Source organism: Pseudophryne corroboree, chromosome 3 (assembly GCF_028390025.1).
Source record: "Pseudophryne corroboree isolate aPseCor3 chromosome 3, aPseCor3.hap2, whole genome shotgun sequence".
Lineage (NCBI taxonomy): Eukaryota > Metazoa > Chordata > Amphibia > Anura > Myobatrachidae > Pseudophryne > Pseudophryne corroboree.
This window is the reverse complement of record NC_086446.1, coordinates 164264193-164283736: the sequence shown is the minus strand read 5'-3', so window position 1 is coordinate 164283736 and position 19544 is coordinate 164264193. Positions and strand designations below refer to the sequence as shown.

At 47.2% G+C, this 19544-nt stretch overlaps 1 protein-coding gene across 2 annotated transcripts in view; it reads left to right on the top strand.

Annotated features, from left to right (window-relative positions):
* The window catches only part of SSRP1 (structure specific recognition protein 1), a 115046-nt gene that overhangs the window by 21533 nt on the left and 73969 nt on the right, over nucleotides 1–19544 (top strand). For both annotated transcript variants that reach the window (XM_063958552.1, XM_063958553.1), the window contains exons 4-5: nucleotides 3579–3769; nucleotides 12658–12888. In XM_063958552.1, the coding sequence (XP_063814622.1) occupies nucleotides 3579–3769; nucleotides 12658–12888 (422 nt within the window). The remainder of the gene's footprint in view (nucleotides 1–3578; nucleotides 3770–12657; nucleotides 12889–19544) is intronic.

Here is a 19544-nt window from a genome sequence, read left to right as displayed (position 1 = left end):
AACTGTATCAGATGCCTAAAAGTTTCCTAAGCATTTATCCGGTTCCAGCCTTTGACGAATAAATGAAAAAAGTCTCCTCAAGTGGATGAAAGACCTGCCTTATTGGAAACTGGACACCATATTGAAATCCATTTATTCGGCCGCAGGTGTCTCACTTAGACCAACATTGGTGAGCTCTTGGATGAACAAAATGCAGTTGCTGGTTAGCTAAGTGGTTAGAGCCATGGATTACCAAGCTCAAGGTCCCGAGTTCAAGACCCACTTTATCATTGGGCCACTAAGTTAATAAACGACTTACAAGATGGAGTTACGGTAGAAGAGGTAGTTTTTCTAGCGGAACATATTAATGAATTGGCTATATATTTAGGAGAAGCGGCTAGACTCTGCATCGATCATTGCAGCCAGAAGAGCCCTTTGGCTAAGGTCATGGCAAGTAGACGCGGAGTCTAAAGAGTGGCGGAGGCACTTCCGTTTACGGGTGATATTCCTTTTGGATATGCTGATCTTATGGGTTACAGGGGTAAATCTACCTTCTTACACACTCTTGCTCTGCCGCCTAAACGCTCTTATGCTAGAACAGTTGTTGGCCTCCTTTCGTCCCACTCAACCTTTTCGTGGATGTGGAAGAACTACACCCTTGTGGGGTAGAGGTTATGGCAAGCAACCATTACTCGTCTCCAAAACCTACAGAAAAGACCGTGGCATGAAACCCAAGGAATTTATAATATCTCTGGATGCATAGCTCCACATTTCTATCTGGGAACCTCACCAGGCGTTCCTCAGGGTCACGGTACAACACGATCATTTTCAGTTCAGAGCGTTACCATTCGGACTATCCACCAAGGTCAGGTCGGTGATGATTGCTCACCTCAGGTCATTGGGGGTTCCAATAATACCATACCTAGACGACCTCAATGTTCCATCCAATCTCATACTCCAGGAGCATGCAATATATAAATACAATATGGTGGTGGAATGCGGGTGGCTAATTAACTTTCGGAAATCTAACCTTCAGCAGTCACAGCGTATCCAGTTTCTCGGGATGATCCTGGACACCAACATACAGAGAGTCTTACGATCACAAGACAAAGCTCTGAGTATACAGAGACTGGTACAGGCGGTTATCAAGCCACGTCTGGTATCCGTCCATTATGCATTCAATTGTTAGGGATAATGGTAGCAGCCTTCGAAACTCTGGAGTTTGGCTGCTTTCGCTCGCGTCCTTTTAAGTTGGACCTTTTGCACCAATGGTCAGGGTCACATCTGCACTTTTAGCAGTTGGTACGTTTAACTCACAAGACGCGAGTGTCGCTTCTTTGGTGGCTCCAACTACAAAATCTCACTGCGGGCAGGCGGTTCGGTGTATGGAACTGGACTGTTCTAACAAAGAGACGCCAGCCTCGGAGGATGATGCAAGGTCATGTTTGATTCTTATCTGCCGGGCCATTAGTCTTCGCAATCTACAATGCTCTGGTACAGACCACTTACATTCTTTGATGCAAAGCGGTGAAGGTTCAATCAGACAACGCGATAGCATAATTCAACAAACAGGAACTCGCAGTCGCATGGCAATGTGAGAGTTGGCAAGTATTCTCCAGTGGGAAGAACGCGATGCAGTAATTCTCTCGACCAGTATTCATTCCGGGGCGTGGACAATTAGTAAGCAGACTGTCAGCTGTCAGGATCTCCATCCAGGAGAAGGGGCACTTCACCCAGAGGTGTTCGATACTCTGATACAACACTGGGGTTATCTGGAGGTGGATCTCATGGCGTCCCGACTCAATCATCAACTTCCTCGATATGTCCAGAACACTGGATCCTCAAGTGGAAATTGTGGATGCTCTGGCCATGTCTTGGCCGCACAACCTAGTATGTTTTTTTCCTCCGATCCCTCTGCTGTCTCGGATCCTCGAGAATCAAATGAGAGTAAATCACTGTAATCCTGGTAGCACCAGACTAGCCAGTCGTGGTTTCGGACCTGCGCTCTCTTCGGGTGGGTGAACCTTGTGGCTCTTCCTCTACGGCTGGATCTTCTTCAACAAGGGCCCTTCGTGCATCCAGACGTACCTCGACTGCGTTTGATGGGATGACTGTTGAGGTAGACAGCCTGAAACATAAAGGAATTCCAGAGTATGTGATTCCCACGATGTTGCGGGCTTGTTAACCAATTACGGCTTCCCATTATCATTGCATTTGGCTGTCAGACTTTTTATTTTTTTTTATTTTTTTTGCTGTTCCTTCAAGCAGGTTTGGATATTGGCCTTCGCCTGGGATCCCTGAAGGCTCCAGTGTCTGCATTATCAATTTTCTTTCAAAAACATTTGGAGCTCCTGCCGGTTGTACAAACCTTTTTACAGGGGGCACTAAGAGTACAGCCTTGGTTTGTACCACCCACAGCTCCTTGGGATTTTAATCTAGTTTTCGACTGTCTCCAGTCAACCTTTTTTGAGCCCTTGGAAGAAGCAGACCTTAACTATCTTGCTTGGGAAACTGTTTTCTTCTAGCCATAGCTGCAGCCCGGAGGGTATCTGAATTACGTGCCTTGTCTTGTACTCTTCCATGCTTAATTTTTCATCCTGATAGGGCAGAGTTTAGGACACATGCTTCTTTCCTTCCCAAAGTCGTGTCGTCATTTCATATCAATCAGCCTATTGTATCTCCGTCCTTGCAGGGGGGATTCTGGAACGCCTTCTACTCTGGATGTAGTGCAGACTTTGGAGATATACGTAGATCAAACGTCCTCTTTATGGAAGTCTGATGCTCTGTTCTTACTTTATATGTCCCTCGTCGAGGGTGCCCTGCTACTAAGCAGACCCTGGACCGCTGTAGTCGGTTAATTGTTAGGCCTGTCTTCACCAGTCTAGCCGACCTCCGTTATCCATTGCTGCCCATTCTTCATGCTTAGTTGGGGCTTTGTGTGCGGCTAGTCTGGGGCTACCCTCTCTCTTCTCTGTCGAGTAGCCACTTGGTCTCGTATTCATACATTTGCTAACTTTACAAGTTTACTTTTGGGGCTTCATCTTCACGGTTTGGCTGTCTGCTTTTGAATGTTCCTCAGTGCTCTCCCGCCCAGGGAGGAAACTTTGGGAAGTCCCCACAGTCTTGAAGTTGTGGCAGTGTCCCCTAGTGGCCGATAGAAAAAGAAGGATTTTGGTATTTACCGATAAATCCCTTTTTCGGAAGCCATGGGGGACACTGGCCGCCCGCCCGTCGCAGTTTCTCTTGCCTTCGTTGTTGTTGTTTCGTTGTGTTTAATTGTTGTGTCCTCTCTTCCCTTGTTTAGTTCTGTATCTTGTTCCTGTCTCCTCTCGGCTCATTCTTAACTGGGGGATGATGGGGGGAGGAGGAGCCTGTTTTACTTTTTAGAATTATTTAAAGTGCCAGCTCCCTGTAAGCCACCATCATCACCCCACAGTCTTGAAGTTGTGCCAGTGTCCCCTATGGCTTCCGAAAAAGGGATTTATCGGTAAGTACCAATATCCTTTTTAAAAACATGTTCTAAACTTAATCTTCATTGAAAAAGTCATATTAGACTTCTTGATTTGTGCTCACATGGCTCGGTTTGCTTTGCTTTCTAGGACAGCTGCTCTCATTCGATTTGGGAGATCAGCCGGCATTTGAGCTCCCTCTCAGTAATGTCTCTCAGTGCACCACTGGAAAGAATGAAGTAACGCTGGAATTCCACCAGAATGATGACTCTGAGGTATCTCTCATGGAGATACGCTTCTATGTCCCTCCAACGCAGGATGATGGAGGGGACTCCGCAGAGGTAATTTTGTTATTTTAAAGCTTTCAGCTGATTTGTCTAGCACATATTTCCTTAATGAAGAGACCAATTTCTGCCTCTCCTGTGATATTCTTCTGTTGGATACACATGAGCTGATACTGTCTGGATTGTGTCCAGCCCCTTATTGGAGCTTGTACTGTGATTTTAAGTGGATTTACTAACTGCACTGCATGTGATGTACCATTTGCATTATTGGATTGGTATAAGATAATATTCTTGCTTAGGCCACACTGGGTCCTTAGCCTTTACGGGCTACATACCTTGTGACATCCGTATTGGTAGAATATCCAGCTTCTTTGAATGGCACTCAAAATCTTTCACATTCTGGGCCAGATGCATCATCGCTTGGAAAGTGATAAAATGGAGAAAGGAAAAGTGTCAGCCAATCAGCTCCTAACTGCCATTTTTCAAATACAGCCTGTGATATGGCAGTTAGGACCTGATTGGCTGACACATTTCCTTTCTCCATTTTATCACTCTCGAAGCGGTGATGCATCTAGCCCTCTATGTTTTACTGTTCAATTTACAGCAGATAAGAACCACTTGCCCCTTCTAGCCTGCCCTAAACACATGTACGTGCACACACTTACACACTAGGGATAATTGTTTTGTCAGAAGCCAATCATATACCAAATATATCAATACATTTTCGGATAGTGGGAGGAAAACAAAGTACCCGTAGTAAACCAAAGAGAATATACAAACTCCACACAGTTGAGGCTATGGTGGGAATGAAACTCATGACCTTGTTGCTGTGAGGCAATAATGCTAACCATATATATGGTTGAAGTTGTAAATATAGGTGAGGCTTTTATACAGGATCTGATGTTGAAAGCTAATTTCTTCAGATTTTATTTTGAAGGTTATGGGACGTCACTTAAAGTATTGACACGTGTAGTAGATAATAATGCACTAAGATTTGTCCCATCTTTGACATGGGCAGTGGGTGACATGTGAAGGTGTAAGTATGAAGTAGGAACAAAGCAGAGTGGGACCGAGGTGGTCTGCCAGAAACTAGGAGGTAGATTTACAAAATCTTCTAAAAATGAAAAGTGGTGTTGCCCACTGCAGCCAATCAAATTTTGTCTTTGTCATTTTGTTGGATGCAATAGAGCAATTATAGAATCTAGTTGCTTTTTGCAACACCTCCACTTTTCGTTTTCAGAAGCTTTAGTAAATCTACCCCTGGATCTCTCTGCTAGAGTATGTGTCTTGCAGCAGTGTTCATGACTAACTTGTTTAATGGTATTGGGAGCCTAGAGAAGTTACTAGCAATAAGCCACGGCTGGAAATGTGAAAATTACGACTTCGGCGGCATCTTTTGCTTAATGATGAGCTGTTTTTTTTTTGTTTGTTTTTTAGTGACCATGTTGTGTAAGTAGCATGAATTGGATATTATCTGGATATGATGAATAAAGGCGTGTACCGTATACAGTCTAACATAAAACAAAGACGGTGAACTTTGAAAGAAGTATTATAATGGGCAGTGGCTTTTAGAGATATAAGAGGGTTTGGATGATAATGGTGGCAATGCTGTCTCTGAGCCATTTCCACAGGTGGCAACAAACCATATTATATTTCTCTAACGTCCTAGTGGATGCTGGGGACTCCGTAAGGACCATGGGGAATAGACGGGCTCCGCAGGAGACAGGACACTTTGTGAAAGAATTTGGATACTGGTGTGCTCTAGCTCCTCCCTCTATGTCCCTCCTCCAGACCTCAGTTTGAATCTGTGCCTGGACGAGCTGGGTGCAACTTAGTGAGCTCTCCTGAGCTTGCTAAAAAAAGTATTTTGTTAGGTTTTTTTATTTTCAGAGATCTGCTGGCAACAGACTCTCTGCTACGTGGGACTGAGGGGAGAGAAGCAGCCCTACTCACTGAAGATAGGTCCTGCTTCTTAGGCTACTGGACACCATTAGCTCCAGAGGGATCGTACACAGGATCGCACCCTTTGTCGTACGATCCCGGAGCCGCGCCGCCGTCCCCCTCGCAGAGCCGGAAGACCGAAGCCGGTGACAGAAGCAAGAAGACATCGAAATCGTCGGCAGAAGACTCCAGTCTTTATATGAGGTAGCGCACAGCACTGCAGCTGTGCGCCATTGCTCCCACACTAAACCCACATACTCCGGTCACTGTAGGGTGCAGGGCGCAGGGGGGGGTGCCCTGGGCAGCAATTAGAGACCTCTTGGCAAAAGTGGGCATATATACAGTTGGGCACTGTATATATGCATGGGCCCCCGCCATATTTTTACAGAGAAACGCGGGACAGAAGCCCGCCGCTGAGGGGGCGGGGCTTCTTCCTCAGCACTCACCAACGCCATTTTTTTCTCCACAGCTCCGCTGAGAGGAAGCTCCCCAGGCTCTCCCCTGCAGAATTACGGTAGAAGAGGGTAAAAAGAGAGGGGGGGCACATAAATTTGGCGCAAAAACAGTATATACAGCAGCTACTGGGTTAACACTAAGTTACTGTGTGATTCCTGGGACATATAGCGCTGGGGTGTGTGCTGGCATACTCTCTCTCTGTCTCTCCAAAAGGCCTTGTGGGGGAACGGTCTTCAAAAAGAGCATCCCCTGTGTGTGTGGTGTGTCGGTACGCTTGTGTCGGCATGTTTGACGAGGAAGGCTATGTGGAAGCAAAGCGGGAACAAATGAATGTGGGGTCGTCTGCCGACGGCGCCGACACCCGATTGGATGGATATGTGGAAGGTTTTAAATCAGGCCTGGCCAACCTGTGGCTCTCCAGCTGTTGTGAAACTATAAGTCCCAGCATGCTTTGCCACAGTCTTTGCTATTAGGGAATGCTAAAACAGTGGCAAGACATGCTGGGATGTGTAGTTTCACAACAGCTGGAGAGCCACAGGTTGGCCAGGCCTGTTTTAAATGATAATGTTACTTCCTTGCATAAAAGGTTGGATAAAGCTGAAGCCTTAGGACAGCCGGGGTCTCAGCCCATGCCTGATCCTATGTCTCAGAGGCCGTCAGGGTCTCAGAAGCGCCCACTATCCCAAATTGTTGACACAGATATCGACACGGATTCTGACTCCAGTGTCGATGGCGATGATGCAAAGTTACAGCCTAAAATGGCTAAAGCCATCCGTTACATGATTATAGCAATGAAGGATGTGTTGCACATCACAGAGGAAACCCCAGTCCCTGACAAGAGGGTTTATATGTATGGGGAAAAAAGGCAAGAGGTGACCTTTCCCCCTTCACATGAGTTAAATGAGTTATGTGAAAAGGCTTGGGAATCTCCAGATAGAAAACTGCAGATTTCCAAACGGATGCTTATGGCGTATCCTTTCCCGCCAACGGACAGGTTACGCTGGGAATCCTCCCCTAGGGTAGACAAAGCTTTAACACGCTTATCCAAGAGGGTAGCCCTGCCGTCACAGGATACGGCCACCCTAAAAGATGCTGCCGATAGAAAGCAGGAGGGTACCCTGAAGTCCATTTATACACATTCAGGTACCTTAGTAAGGCCGGCGATTGCGTCGGCCTGGATGTGTAGTGCTGTAGCAGCATGGACGGATACCTTATCTGAGGAACTTGATACCTTGGACAAGGATACTATATTACTGACCCTGGGGCATATAAAAGACGCTGTCCTATATATGAGAGATGCTCAAAGAGACATTAGCCTACTGGGCTCTAGAATAAATGCAATGTCGATTTCTGCCAGAAGGGTCCTGTGGACTCGGCAATGGACAGGAGATGCCGGCTCAAAAAGGCACATGGGGGTGAGGAGTTGTTTGGGGAGGGTCTCTCGGACCTGGTCTCCACAGCTACGGCTGGAAAGTCAAATTTTTTGCCATATGTTCCCTCACAACCTAAGAAAGCACCGTATTACCAAATGCAGTCCTTTCGATCACAAAGAGGCAAGAAAGTCCGAGGTGCGTCCTTTCTTGCCAGAGGCAGGGGTAGAGGAAAGAAGCTGCACAATACAGCTAGTTCCCAGGAACAGAAGTCCTTCCCGGCTTCCACTAAATCCACCGCATGACGCTGGGGCTCCACAGGCGGAGCTAGGCCCGGTGGGGGCGCGTCTCCGAAATTTCAGCCACGAGTGGGTTCACTACCAGGTGGATCCCTGGGCTATAGAGATTGTGTCTCAGGGATACAAGCTGGAATTTGAAAAGATGCCCCCCCACGTTACCTCAAATCGGCCCTGCCAGCTTCCCCCTTAGAGAGGGAAATAGTGTTAGCTGCAATTCACAAATTGTATCTTCAGCAGGTGGTGGTCAAGGTTCCCCTCCTTCAACAAGGAAAGGGTTACTATTCGACCATGTTGGTGGTACCGAAACCGAACGGTTCGGTCAGACCCATATTGAATTTAAAATCCCTGAACATATACCTGAAAAGGTTCAAGTTCAAGATGGAATCGCTCAGAGCGGTCATCGCAAGCCTGGAAGGGGGGGATTTTATGGTGTCTCTGGACATAAAGGATGCTTACTTGCATGTCCCCATTTATCCACCTCATCAGGAGTACCTCAGATTTGTGGTACAGGATTGTCATTACCAATTCCAGACATTGCCGTTTGGTCTCTCTACGGCACCGAGAATATTTACCAAGGTAATGGCGGAAATGATGGTGCTCCTGCGACGGCAAGGAGTCACAATTATCCCATACTTGGACGTTCTCATAAAGGCGAGGTCCAGAGAGCAGTTGCTGATCAGCGTAGCACGCTCTCGGGAAGTGTTACAACGGCACGGCTGGATTCTAAATATTCCAAAGTCGCAGTTGATTCCTACGACTCGTCTGCCCTTCCTGGGCATGATTCTGGACACAGGCCAGAAGAGGGTTTATCTCCCGATGGAGAAGGCTCAGGAGCTCATGACACTGGTCAGAGACCTATTAAAACCAAAACGGGTGTCTGTGCATCAATGCACGCGAGTCCTGGGAAAGATGGTGGCATCATACGAGGCCATTCCTTTCTGCAGGTTCCATGTGAGGACCTTTCAGTGGGATCTGTTGGACAAGTGGTCCGGATCACATCTAAAAATGCATCGGCTGATCACCCTATCCCCCAGGGTCAGGGTTCTCTCCTGTGGTGGCTGCAGGGTGCTCACCTTCTCGAGGGCCGCAGATTCGGCATTCAGGACTGGGTCCTGGTGACCACGGACGCAAGCCTCCGATGGTGGGGAGCAGTCACACAGGGAAGAAATTTCCAAGGGTTGTGGTTAAGTCAGGAGACTTGCCTTCACATCAATATCCTGGAACTAAGGGCCATATACAACGCCCTACGTCAAGCGGAGACCCTGCTTCGCGACCGATCGGTGCTGATTCAGTCAGACAACATCACCGCAGTGGCTCATGTAAACCGCCAAGGCGGCACAAGGAGCAGGGTGGCGATGGCGGAAGCCACCAGAATTCTTCGCTGGGCAGAGAATCACGTAAGAGCACTGTCAGCAGTGTTCATTCCGGGAGTGGACAACTGGGAAGCAGACTTCCTCAGCAGGCACGACCTCCACCCGGGAGAGTGGGGACTTCATCAAGAAGTCTTCACGCAGATTGCAGGTCGGTGGGAACTGCCACAAGTAGACATGATGGCATCCCGCCTCAACAAAAAGCTACAGAGGTATTGCGTCAGGTCAAGAGACCCTCAGGCGATAGCTGTAGACGCACTAGTGACACCGTGGGTGTTCCAGTCGGTCTACGTATTTCCTCCTCTTCCTCTCATACCCAAGGTGCTGAGAATCATAAGAAAAAGAGGAGTGAGAACAATACTCATTGTTCCGGATAGGCCAAGAAGGACTTGGTATCCAGAGCTGCAAGAAATGCTCACAGAGGACCCTTGGCCTCTACCTCTAAGACAGGACTTGTTGCAACAGGGGCCCTGTCTGTTCCAAGACTTACCGCAGCTGCATTTGACGGCATGGCGGTTGAACGCCGGATCCTAGCAGAAAAAGGCATTCCGGATGAGGTTATTCCTACGCTGATAAAGGCTAGGAAGGACGTGACGGCTAAACATTATCACCGTATATGGCGAAAATATGTTGCTTGGTGTGAGGCCAGGAATGCCCCTACGGAGGAATTCCAGCTGGGCCGTTTCCTTCACTTCCTACAGTCGGGAGTGTCTTTGGGCCTAAAATTGGGTTCCATTAAGGTCCAGATTTCGGCCCTATCCATTTTCTTTCAAAAAGAACTGGCTTCTCTTCCTGAAGTTCAGATGTTTGTAAAGGGAGTGCTGCATATTCAGCCCCCTTTTGTGCCTCCAGTGGCACCTTGGGATCTTAACGTGGTGTTGAGTTTCCTAAAGTCACACTGGTTTGAGCCACTTAAGACCGGGGAGTTAAAATTTCTCACGTGGAAGGTGGTCATGCTATTAGCCTTAGCTTCAGCTAGGCGTGTGTCAGAATTAGCGGCTTTGTCACATAAAAGTCCCTATCTGGTTTTCCATATGGACAGGGCAGAATTGCGGACCCCTCCGCAATTTCTGCCAAAGGTGGTGTCATCTTTTCATATGAACCAACCTATTGTGGTGCCTGTGGCTACTCGTGACTTGGAGGATTCTGAGTTACTTGATGTGGTCAGGGCTTTGAAAGTTTATGTAGCCAGAACGGCTAGGGTCAGGAAAATAGTCTTTGTTTATCCTGTATGCTTCCAACAAGCTTGGTGCTCCTGCTTCAAAGCAAACTATTGCTTGCTGGATCTGTAACACGATTCAGCAGGCTCATTCTGCGGCTGGATTGCCGCTGCCAAAATCAGTTAAGGCCCATTCCACTAGGAAGGTGGGCTCTTCTTGGGCGGCTGCCCGAGGGGTCTCGGCATTACAGCTTTGCCGAGCGGCTACTTGGTCAGGTTCAAACACTTTTGCAAAGTTCTACAAGTTTGATACCCTGGCTGAGGAGGACCTTGTGTTTGCTCATTCGTTGCTGCAGAGTCATCCGCACTCTCCCGCCCGTTTGGGAGCTTTGGTATAATCCCCATGGTCCTTACGGAGTCCCCAGCATCCACTAGGACGTTAGAGAAAATAAGATTTTACTTACCGGTAAATCTTTTTCTCGTAGTCCGTAGTGGATGCTGGGCGCCCGTCCCAAGTGCGGACTTCTTCTGCAATACTTGTATATAGTTATTGCTTAAATAAGGGTTATGTTATGGTTGCATCAGTGTTATCTGATGCTCTGTTGTTGTTCATACTGTTAGCTGGGTAAGTTTATCACAAGTTATACGGTGTGATTGGTGTGGCTGGTATGAGTCTTGCCCTGGATTCCAAAATCCTTTCCTTGTACTGTCAGCTCTTCCGGGCACAGTTTCTCTAACGGAGGTCTGGAGGAGGGACATAGAGGGAGGAGCCAGAGCACACCAGTATCCAAATTCTTTCTTAAATTGCCCTGTCTCCTGCGGAGCCCGTCTATTCCCCATGGTCCTTACGGAGTCCCCAGCATCCACTACGGACTACGAGAAATAGATTTACCAGTAAGTAAAATCTTATTATTGGCGAGTAACAGAGGGTGTGAATTCAGAAGTGATCCATACGTGAATATCTGTTTAGAGAGAGTGGTGTGTAACCGAACAGAGGTGAGCCAAAACCAATTAAATTCTTGGGGTACTTCCAACAGAGAATGAGGTGAGGCTAGGGTGTGTTTCCGTGCAAGCCGCCATGAATGAGTGGGCAACTTTTCTAAAAAAAACCCAAAAACAATTAGACGTATATATCGCAAATGCAGTCGTTTTTGACTGAGTGGAGCATGATCATCTGTGACAAATGAAGAAGGGAGTCCTGTAGGAGCGAAGACTATTGTTATCATCGGCGATAGGGCTCTTTTCCTTTCCATCAATAGACCCCTGAGTCTTGAAGTATTAAATGTTTGTGAATACTTTAAAAATGTCATATTGTTTTAACTGGTGTTTATTGGTTCTTCTAAAATTGAAATGTAGCACTAATTAAAGTTGGAAATTATTCCTTTTGGTATGGTTTTTGAGCATACAATGCTGTTGGTGAATCCAGCCGCCACATACAGTGAGTTGGTCTTGTCCTGTCATCACAGTAATCACATACAGGGAGATTACAAACGGGTTATGTAATGATTGTACTTGGGATGTTTAATATTTTGTACACAAAATGGAAGTTTATAAAACAATAAGTGAGAGCAGATAAGCCTGTCTGATTTTATAAACTGAATAAAAACATAATTGTGGGGGGGATTCAATTGTTAGGCTGGCAGCTGTCTCGCATGCATGCTCAATGGAGCTATTCAATTGTTTCTGCAGTTAGGTGCAACCAGCAGCCGGCGCCGTCATTTCAGCTCGCACCATCGGGGTAGCAAGCTGAAATGTGTTAAAAGTGACCTGATATGTGTCCAAACGGCACTTTTCGCGATCGCACCCATTAGTTGGGTTGGGCGTTTTAAGCGGCTTAACCCAGCACGAATGGGCTCGATAAGCACAATAACCAGCATCCGTTGAATATCGCCCATGCGATATCCTGTCCCTTTAGACGGGAGGTCAATTGAATTCCCCCACATTGTAACGTTATCTGTGTGGTCAATAGCTGGTAGAATGCGGTCCTTCTAGAGCCCTTTTGGATGCTCTTGGAATACCTCCTGGTAAATTGGCTCTGAATTTTAAAATATGCTTCGATGTGTGACCCAGAATTGGCATATTTGTAATGTGTGTAACTGACAATTCTGCAGTTTCTGCACAAATAGAATGGCAGGTGGTTTACAGCAGTGTGCTTGCAGAACTTTTATGTGTAGTTCTTAACATTTAATATTTTATAATAGGCATTTCATTAGCCTGCAGTCAGCCTGTAAGCTGCTTTTTGAATGTGCTTAACTTCAGTTCAGTAACTTGTATATAGTTCACCTGTCTGAACCGCTGCAGATTCTATCCTCTTTCTTATTGACTCATAATAGCCCTCTCTTCTCTCCAGGCTTTTGCACAAAATGTCTTATCTAAGGCAGATGTGATCCAGGCAACAGGTGATGCAGTTTGCATATTCCGAGAGCTGCAGTGCCTTACTCCACGTGGTCGTTATGACATACGCATATACCCCTCCTTCCTACACCTTCACGGGAAAACTTTTGACTATAAAATTCCATACACAACTGTACTGCGTCTCTTCTTACTGCCACACAAGGACCAAAGACAGATGTTTTTTGTGGTAAGGATCATTATCTTTTCAGGAATGTCACTTTGATTTTTTTTCTACAAAATTAAATATTTCCCTATTGTTCCCTGTTTAATGATGGCTATGTTAGAATGTTTTAAGCTTACATTTCAGAGTGTGCAATGTTAATGGTCACGACTAGTACTTGATTATTGGTTGGATGTCTAATAAGTCATTATTGTCTGTAAAAGGTTAGAAATTTTCTCCATCATCCTCCAGGGAACACTGGAGCTCAAGGCACTGGGGTATAGACGGGTGGATGAGTGGAGCTGGCGCTTTAAATTTAGTGATTGACTGCTCCTTCTATCCCACAGCAGCTCCAATTTTAGAAAAGTGCCTGAGGAAGCCGGTCACATTGGGCTGATAATCCTCCCTATCTATATAATTTTTTTATTTTGTTTTCTACAAATCACTGAGGGCTAGTTGACAGCATACCGCTTACAGAGGCTGGTGTCCTGGTCCCTAGCCACCTGACATCCACTCAAGGAGGTACCCACCACAGCTTGAACATTTAGTTTGTGTCCACATCCCCACAGCACAGCTGATCGGTTTTGCAGCGGTACGTAGCCCCCCACCTCCCAGACTAGCAGGGAGGCTGTGGTTTTTTTTTTGTAGTAGATAGGTACAGTGAGGGCAGCGCTATTAGTAGGTGGCGCAGCGCTTTCCGCAGTTAAACTGTGCTGTAGTATACCAAGCCCCACTGTAACAATTGTACAGTGAAATTGAATACAGAAATAGGGGAAGAAGAGATAAACACCATCATCCCGTGGATACAATGACACCCAAATGACTCGGCAGTCCTTCAGTGCAGTCACGGTCCACTATGAGGCTGTGTGCTTCAGCTCCGGTACTTTTGAAAATTGGTGGGTACTGGTGCTCGCTTAGTCGCATGACGCTCTGACACTCAGGGCGTTGCTTTCTGAACATTTCCTGTCAGCAGACTCAATCCCCGGGTGCTCTAGGCAGCCTTGTACTATGTAGCCAGCGCCATCTACCCTTGCACCACAGATCTCCATGCATGTAGTGCTGCACGCTGGACATACAAACTGCCTGCACAGATCCTCATAGGGGGCCGTGACTGCACTGAAGGACTGCTGAGCCATTTGGGTGTCATTGCATCCACGGGATGATGGTGTTTATCTCCTCTTCCCCTATTTCTGTATTCAATTTCACTGTACAATTGTTACATTGATACTGCTGTACTGTGTGTTTTGAAGGTGTTAGTGCTTTCTTCTTCAGAGTGCTGTGTGATCTGCTATTTCAGTGTAACAGGCATAAGTACAGCCTCTAAGGCTCCCAGAAGGTTGTTTGCCTGTACGAAGTGCAACTCCAAGCTATCTCAGGCCCACTGTAACAGAGCTGCATTATGTGAGTCAGGGGGTTCCGCCCCGACAGGAACTCCCAATTATTAGACTTTAACACATTGGGTGTCCACTTTGCCTGGAGTCATGCATGACCTTACTTAGGAATTGCAGCATCACTTTGTGACAGAGACTCTGCATGGGGTAAGGGTTCCAGTTTAGGCACAGCCACCATCTCTAGCTACAAAACCAGAGTGGGCTCAAAGATTGGCCAATTCTTTAGAGTGACTCGTGAAAACAATGGGATTTTCTTCCAGGTGTGCATGTGGGTCTACACAGCGCCCTTCTCAGAAGAAACTCCTTCCGGCGGTCCACAGTAGGATGAGTCTGACGTGGAGGTATTCTCCCTTTTCTGGCAGCAATTAGGGATAAGTGGGAGACTCCTCCACCAGTTGATCCATTGGTCTTTCAGCTATCAAAGAAGGCTACAGTGCATGTTCTTGGTGCTACGACTCTCAAGGATAGCTCAGAACGTTAGTTGGAGACAACTTTGAAGTCCATGTATACAGCAGCAGGCGTGTTACTCAGGTCGGCATTAGTCGGCTTTTGGGTCAGCAAGGCTCTGGGGGCATGTGTGGTGGAGTTAGTCAAGGGCCTGGAGTTAGATTTGCCAAGGGCCGAGCATAACTGGGAGTTAGCTGTCTACCTTGGAGAGGCTTCCAGGGATTTTGGCCAGGAAAGCTCCAGACTCTCTGCTTCAGTAGTAGAGGTACGACGAACCCTTTGGCTTAGGTTCTCGCAAGTGGATGCAGAAGATAAATGGGCTTTGGAGGCACTGCTGTTCACCTATTTGGTACAGAACTGGACAAATGGATCTCACAAACTACGGGTGGCAAGTCTACTCTACCCTTTACTGCGACTATCACGCGTCGCATCTATGCCGGCCCTTCCTTTCATTTCTTTTGAGATCCCCTTCCTTTTGTGGATGACCCAGAGGAGCCTCATTGGCAGGTCGAGGAGGTAGGGTCAGCCCCCCTCTTCCTAACGACAGGGACCCCAAGCCTGCCATCAAACCTGTAGCATGACAAGCTGCCATCCCACCTAGGAGTTTCCTTGGTGGGTGCGCACCTCTTGTGATTCCAGGAAGCTTGGTTCCAGACCTGTTCAGCTGTTTGGACTTGCGATCTGGTGTCCCATATATGGTCAATTATTGGGTCCTCTCCCTGTTCAGTTCTTCACCACGGGTCTTTCAGTCACCAGCCTGAAATGAGGGGCTTCTGCGGGCTGTCGCCAAGTTACTAAACTCTGAGGTTGTTCATCAACGAGGTCAGGGATGCTGCTCGAATCTCTGTGGTTCCAAAGCTGGGCAGCGCAATCAAGCTGAGTTTACTGGTACAAAATGGAATTGCGGCAGAATTCCTGGTGTCTATTGCCCTTCTGCTCCACGGGAGGTTTCTGTCCTCCCTGAGCTCTCCTTAGGACACCTGCGTTACGGTTTGATAGGCGGACCGCCCTAGTCAAACTCATCTTACACGATGATCGGACTGAGCTTTGTACGAAGCTAGCCTTATTTTCCAAGGTGGTTTCTGCTTTCCACATCATTAAGCCTGTTGTGGTTCCTGTGTTGCTGGATAACGCCATTCCTTCTCACACCTTTTGATAAGGTTTGGGCTTTCCGTATCTTTGTAGCCCGCACAGCTGCATTACACACATCTTGTGCCTTATTTATGCTTTACGATGCTGCTTGGCGCGGTAGGCATGCTGCTAAGCAGACATTGACCAGTTTGATCTGCCTGGCCATCCGTCGGCTTTATTTTGTCAATGCTCGCCCTCCTCCTACTGTCTTTGCGCATTCCATGCACTTGGTGGGCATTTCTTGGGCTGTAGAGGTGCCCCTGCAGCTCAGCCTTGCGGCCACCTGGTCAGCTGTAAACACTTTTTTTTGTTTGGTTTTACCGTTCTGACACACTTGCTCCTTCTGATTCCAGTTTCGGCCGCAAGGTCTTGCAGGTTCCTCAGTGCTCTCCCACTCGTGGGGTCAACTTTGGGACTTCCACAGTGTTTTAAGCTCCGGTGTCACATGGTAGATGAAGGACAAAATAGGATTTTGGTATGTACCAATAAATCCGTTTCTCCAATTACACAGGGGACACTGTATGCCCACCCAGCGCTGCTTTACCTGCCATTGTTGATTGATTGGGTTGCCCTCATGTGTGTTTGCATGTCTGTTCGGTCTTTGACCATTTTTTGTAGTGCTGAGTACTTCTCATTTACTGTTTCTCTGTTTCTGTTCTCTGTCTCCTCGGATTCTGTTTCTCTAACTGGGGCTGCTGGGGGATAGAAGGGTCGTAGTCGATCACACTGCTAAATGTAAAGTGCCAGATCCATCCATCCATCCATCCATCCATCCATCCATCCATCCATCCATCCATCCATCCATCCCCCAGTGTCCCCTCTGGAATTGGAGAAACGGATTTATAGGTGAGTACCAAAATCCTTTTCTTTTTAAGTAATTAGTTAGCATGAAGAACTGTGTGTTAAAAACATACAAGTACACCAAGCAATTGTTCATGTATTTCATGGCTAATGTTCACAGCAGTACATACACAATGTTCAGTTTCTACAGTTCGTTACTACACTCCGAATCCCCATGGGCGGCTTCACTTTTAAAAGCAGTCTGCTGCCGCAGGGTGCTGTGTCCCATCTTCTGTCCTAGCCGGCTGTCTCTCTTCACTGATACATGAAGTCACTCCAATGTTCAGAGAGACACTGTTTATTTTTCTTGTGTTACCATATCACATCTCATAATCAAGAATGTGTATTACCAATTAAATCTGTTGCATTTACTTATTTTTTTAAACTAAAAGCTGCTTTTTTTCTGCACTTGTATGTACTAGTTAATAGGAAAAATGAATTGTCAGTTCCCCTTTTGGCTTTTCTTAAAGTGCATTTCTTACAACCATAGCCATTTTGCAGAGAATTCCTTTGGCTTTACATCTGTTGTGGCATTACAGGGTTTCCTCAAAGCAAGTGGTAATGTGATTTCTAGTTCCACAGAAGTTTGAGATACCTGGTTTCCGTATATCTGGACTAGTTGTTTGGGGTTTTTGTTTTTCAGAAAGATGAAAGAAAATGGTGACACAGATGATTAGAAACAAATCAATTTGTGGACGTTATTGTAAAATGTTGACAATGAGAACTTTAATTTTTTTATTATTCATAGAAGCACAGAATTTGACTATATTACCCTACCCCGCCTCATGGTGGGGTTAGGGGGTAAGTCTGGATAGACTAGACTTGGGTCGACCACTCTTGGCACAGGTTACCACTCCCAATTGTAGTCCACGTGGTAAAGTATGAAAAAAAAAAGTAAAATAAAATGTGAAAAACTCATGTCGACCTAGTACATGTCGATATAGAGTCCCTGTTGACATAGAAACCTTCTTATTGTTGACAAATAGTGGTCGACCTAGACATTGTCGGCCTAAATCTTGTTGACCTAGAGACTGGATCCCCTCATGGTGTTGGTGGCTGGGAGCAGGGTGCCTATGTTGTTTACACTGTGACCTTGGGTACGGTATGTAGATTAGGATTTCATTTTCATATTGTTAGCCTGTTTTTGCTAGTTTTTCATAAAGATCTCTGTTTATCTGAACAGTAGCTTCTTTTGTGTTGGGCTCACAGTCTTAGTACCCGACCCACTTATTCCTTTATTCGTGGTTCACTGGTCCAGTGTTATTGCCCTCTCTCTCCACCTTTCTGCTATGTCAGGTCTGAGTGTGTGTGTTTGTTCTCCTGTATTATCTTTACAGGTTACATCATATCCAACAGAGGATCTTCCAAAGGGTGTAGTACTGGTGACCGGCGGTCACCTTACCTACGCCGGGATCCCGGCAGCATACCGACGCCGGGATCCCGGCGGGGAGTGGCGAGTGCAGCAAGCCCTTGCGGGCTCGCCACGCTGCGGGCTCGGTGGCGACCTGCGGTCGCCACGGGTTCTATTCCCACTCTATGGGTGTCGTGGACACCCACGAGTGGAAATAGTCCCTGTTGGTCGGCATGCCGACCATCGGGATAGTGAGCCGTCGGGCTCACGGAGGAGGTCATGTGACTGTCGGTCAGCTGACCGGCGGTCACATGAATTACCACCCCTTCCAAAGCACCCCAGGAGGAAAAGGGAGCGCCGGGGCTGCATGCCTACACCTGTACAGCCTGCAAGGAGAATTATTCTTGCTTGGCACAGGACCACAGAGGGCTCTGCGACCCTTGCTCTTCCGGGTAACCTTGTGGCGCTGCTGCGGGGGGCTCCACTTCGTCCGAGCCGGAGTGGTAGGTTTCACTGTCTGTGGCCATGTGAAAGCTGGCCTCCCAGATAGCGGCCTCCAGGGCTCCTCCTGTTGCTTTGCCCACATCAGATCCTGCTGCTTCTCAACCTCGGCTACCGACAGAACCTGCGTGGGTTCAGGGTCTATCCCAGTCGGTTCAAGGTTTAGTTCAGGTTTCTAATAATCTGCAACAAGCCCTAGCGTCATCTTCAAAGCGCAGGGCCCCCGGGTGATACATTGATTCCTACTCTGCAGTCGTAAAGTTCCAAATTAGAGGTTTTCTCGGAGGAGGATCTGGATTCGCCTGGTCAGAAGCTGAGAAAGCTCCACCGCCTCAGGATGACCGCATGTCCCTTACAAGGGTTGAAGCCCTCGTGAAGGTGGTCAGGGAGGTTCTGCAGATCCAGGATTCAGATCCGCAACCAGCTTCTATACTCCTATCTTCAAGCGAAAAAAGAAGGATCCTTCTGCATTTCCGCCCTCATCTGAGATGGAGTACCTCTTCAAGGAACCCTGGTCGCATCCTATCAAGAAGTTTCTTCTTACCAAGAAATATTCTTCCTTTTATCTTATGGCGGAAAGGAACAGAAAGAAATGGGAAACTCCACCGCCGGTGGACGCACATGTTGCACGTCTGGTGAAGTCAACCATGCTTCCCGTCCCTGATGTTAAATCACTTAAGGATCCAACGGACAGGAAGTTGGAGCAATTCCTCAAGGCCATATACTCCAACGCAGGAGCTGCTCTCTGACCCGTCCTTGCCTCCGCTTGGGTATCCCTGGCAATAAACAGTTGGTTGGACGCCTTAACGGAGGGACTCTGAAATGGATCCAGACGTTTTGACCTCATTGCCTTTATGGAAAACATCCGGGAGGTGAATACCTACTTAGGTGATGCGGCTTTAGATGCTGTACCCGGGATCCGGGACCTTTCCTGAGACGCCTTGGCAGCCCCTTGGAACTTTCACCTGGTGTATCTGTTTCCTTCAATTGCGCTTCTGCAGAGAGTCCTTCGCAAGCTGAAA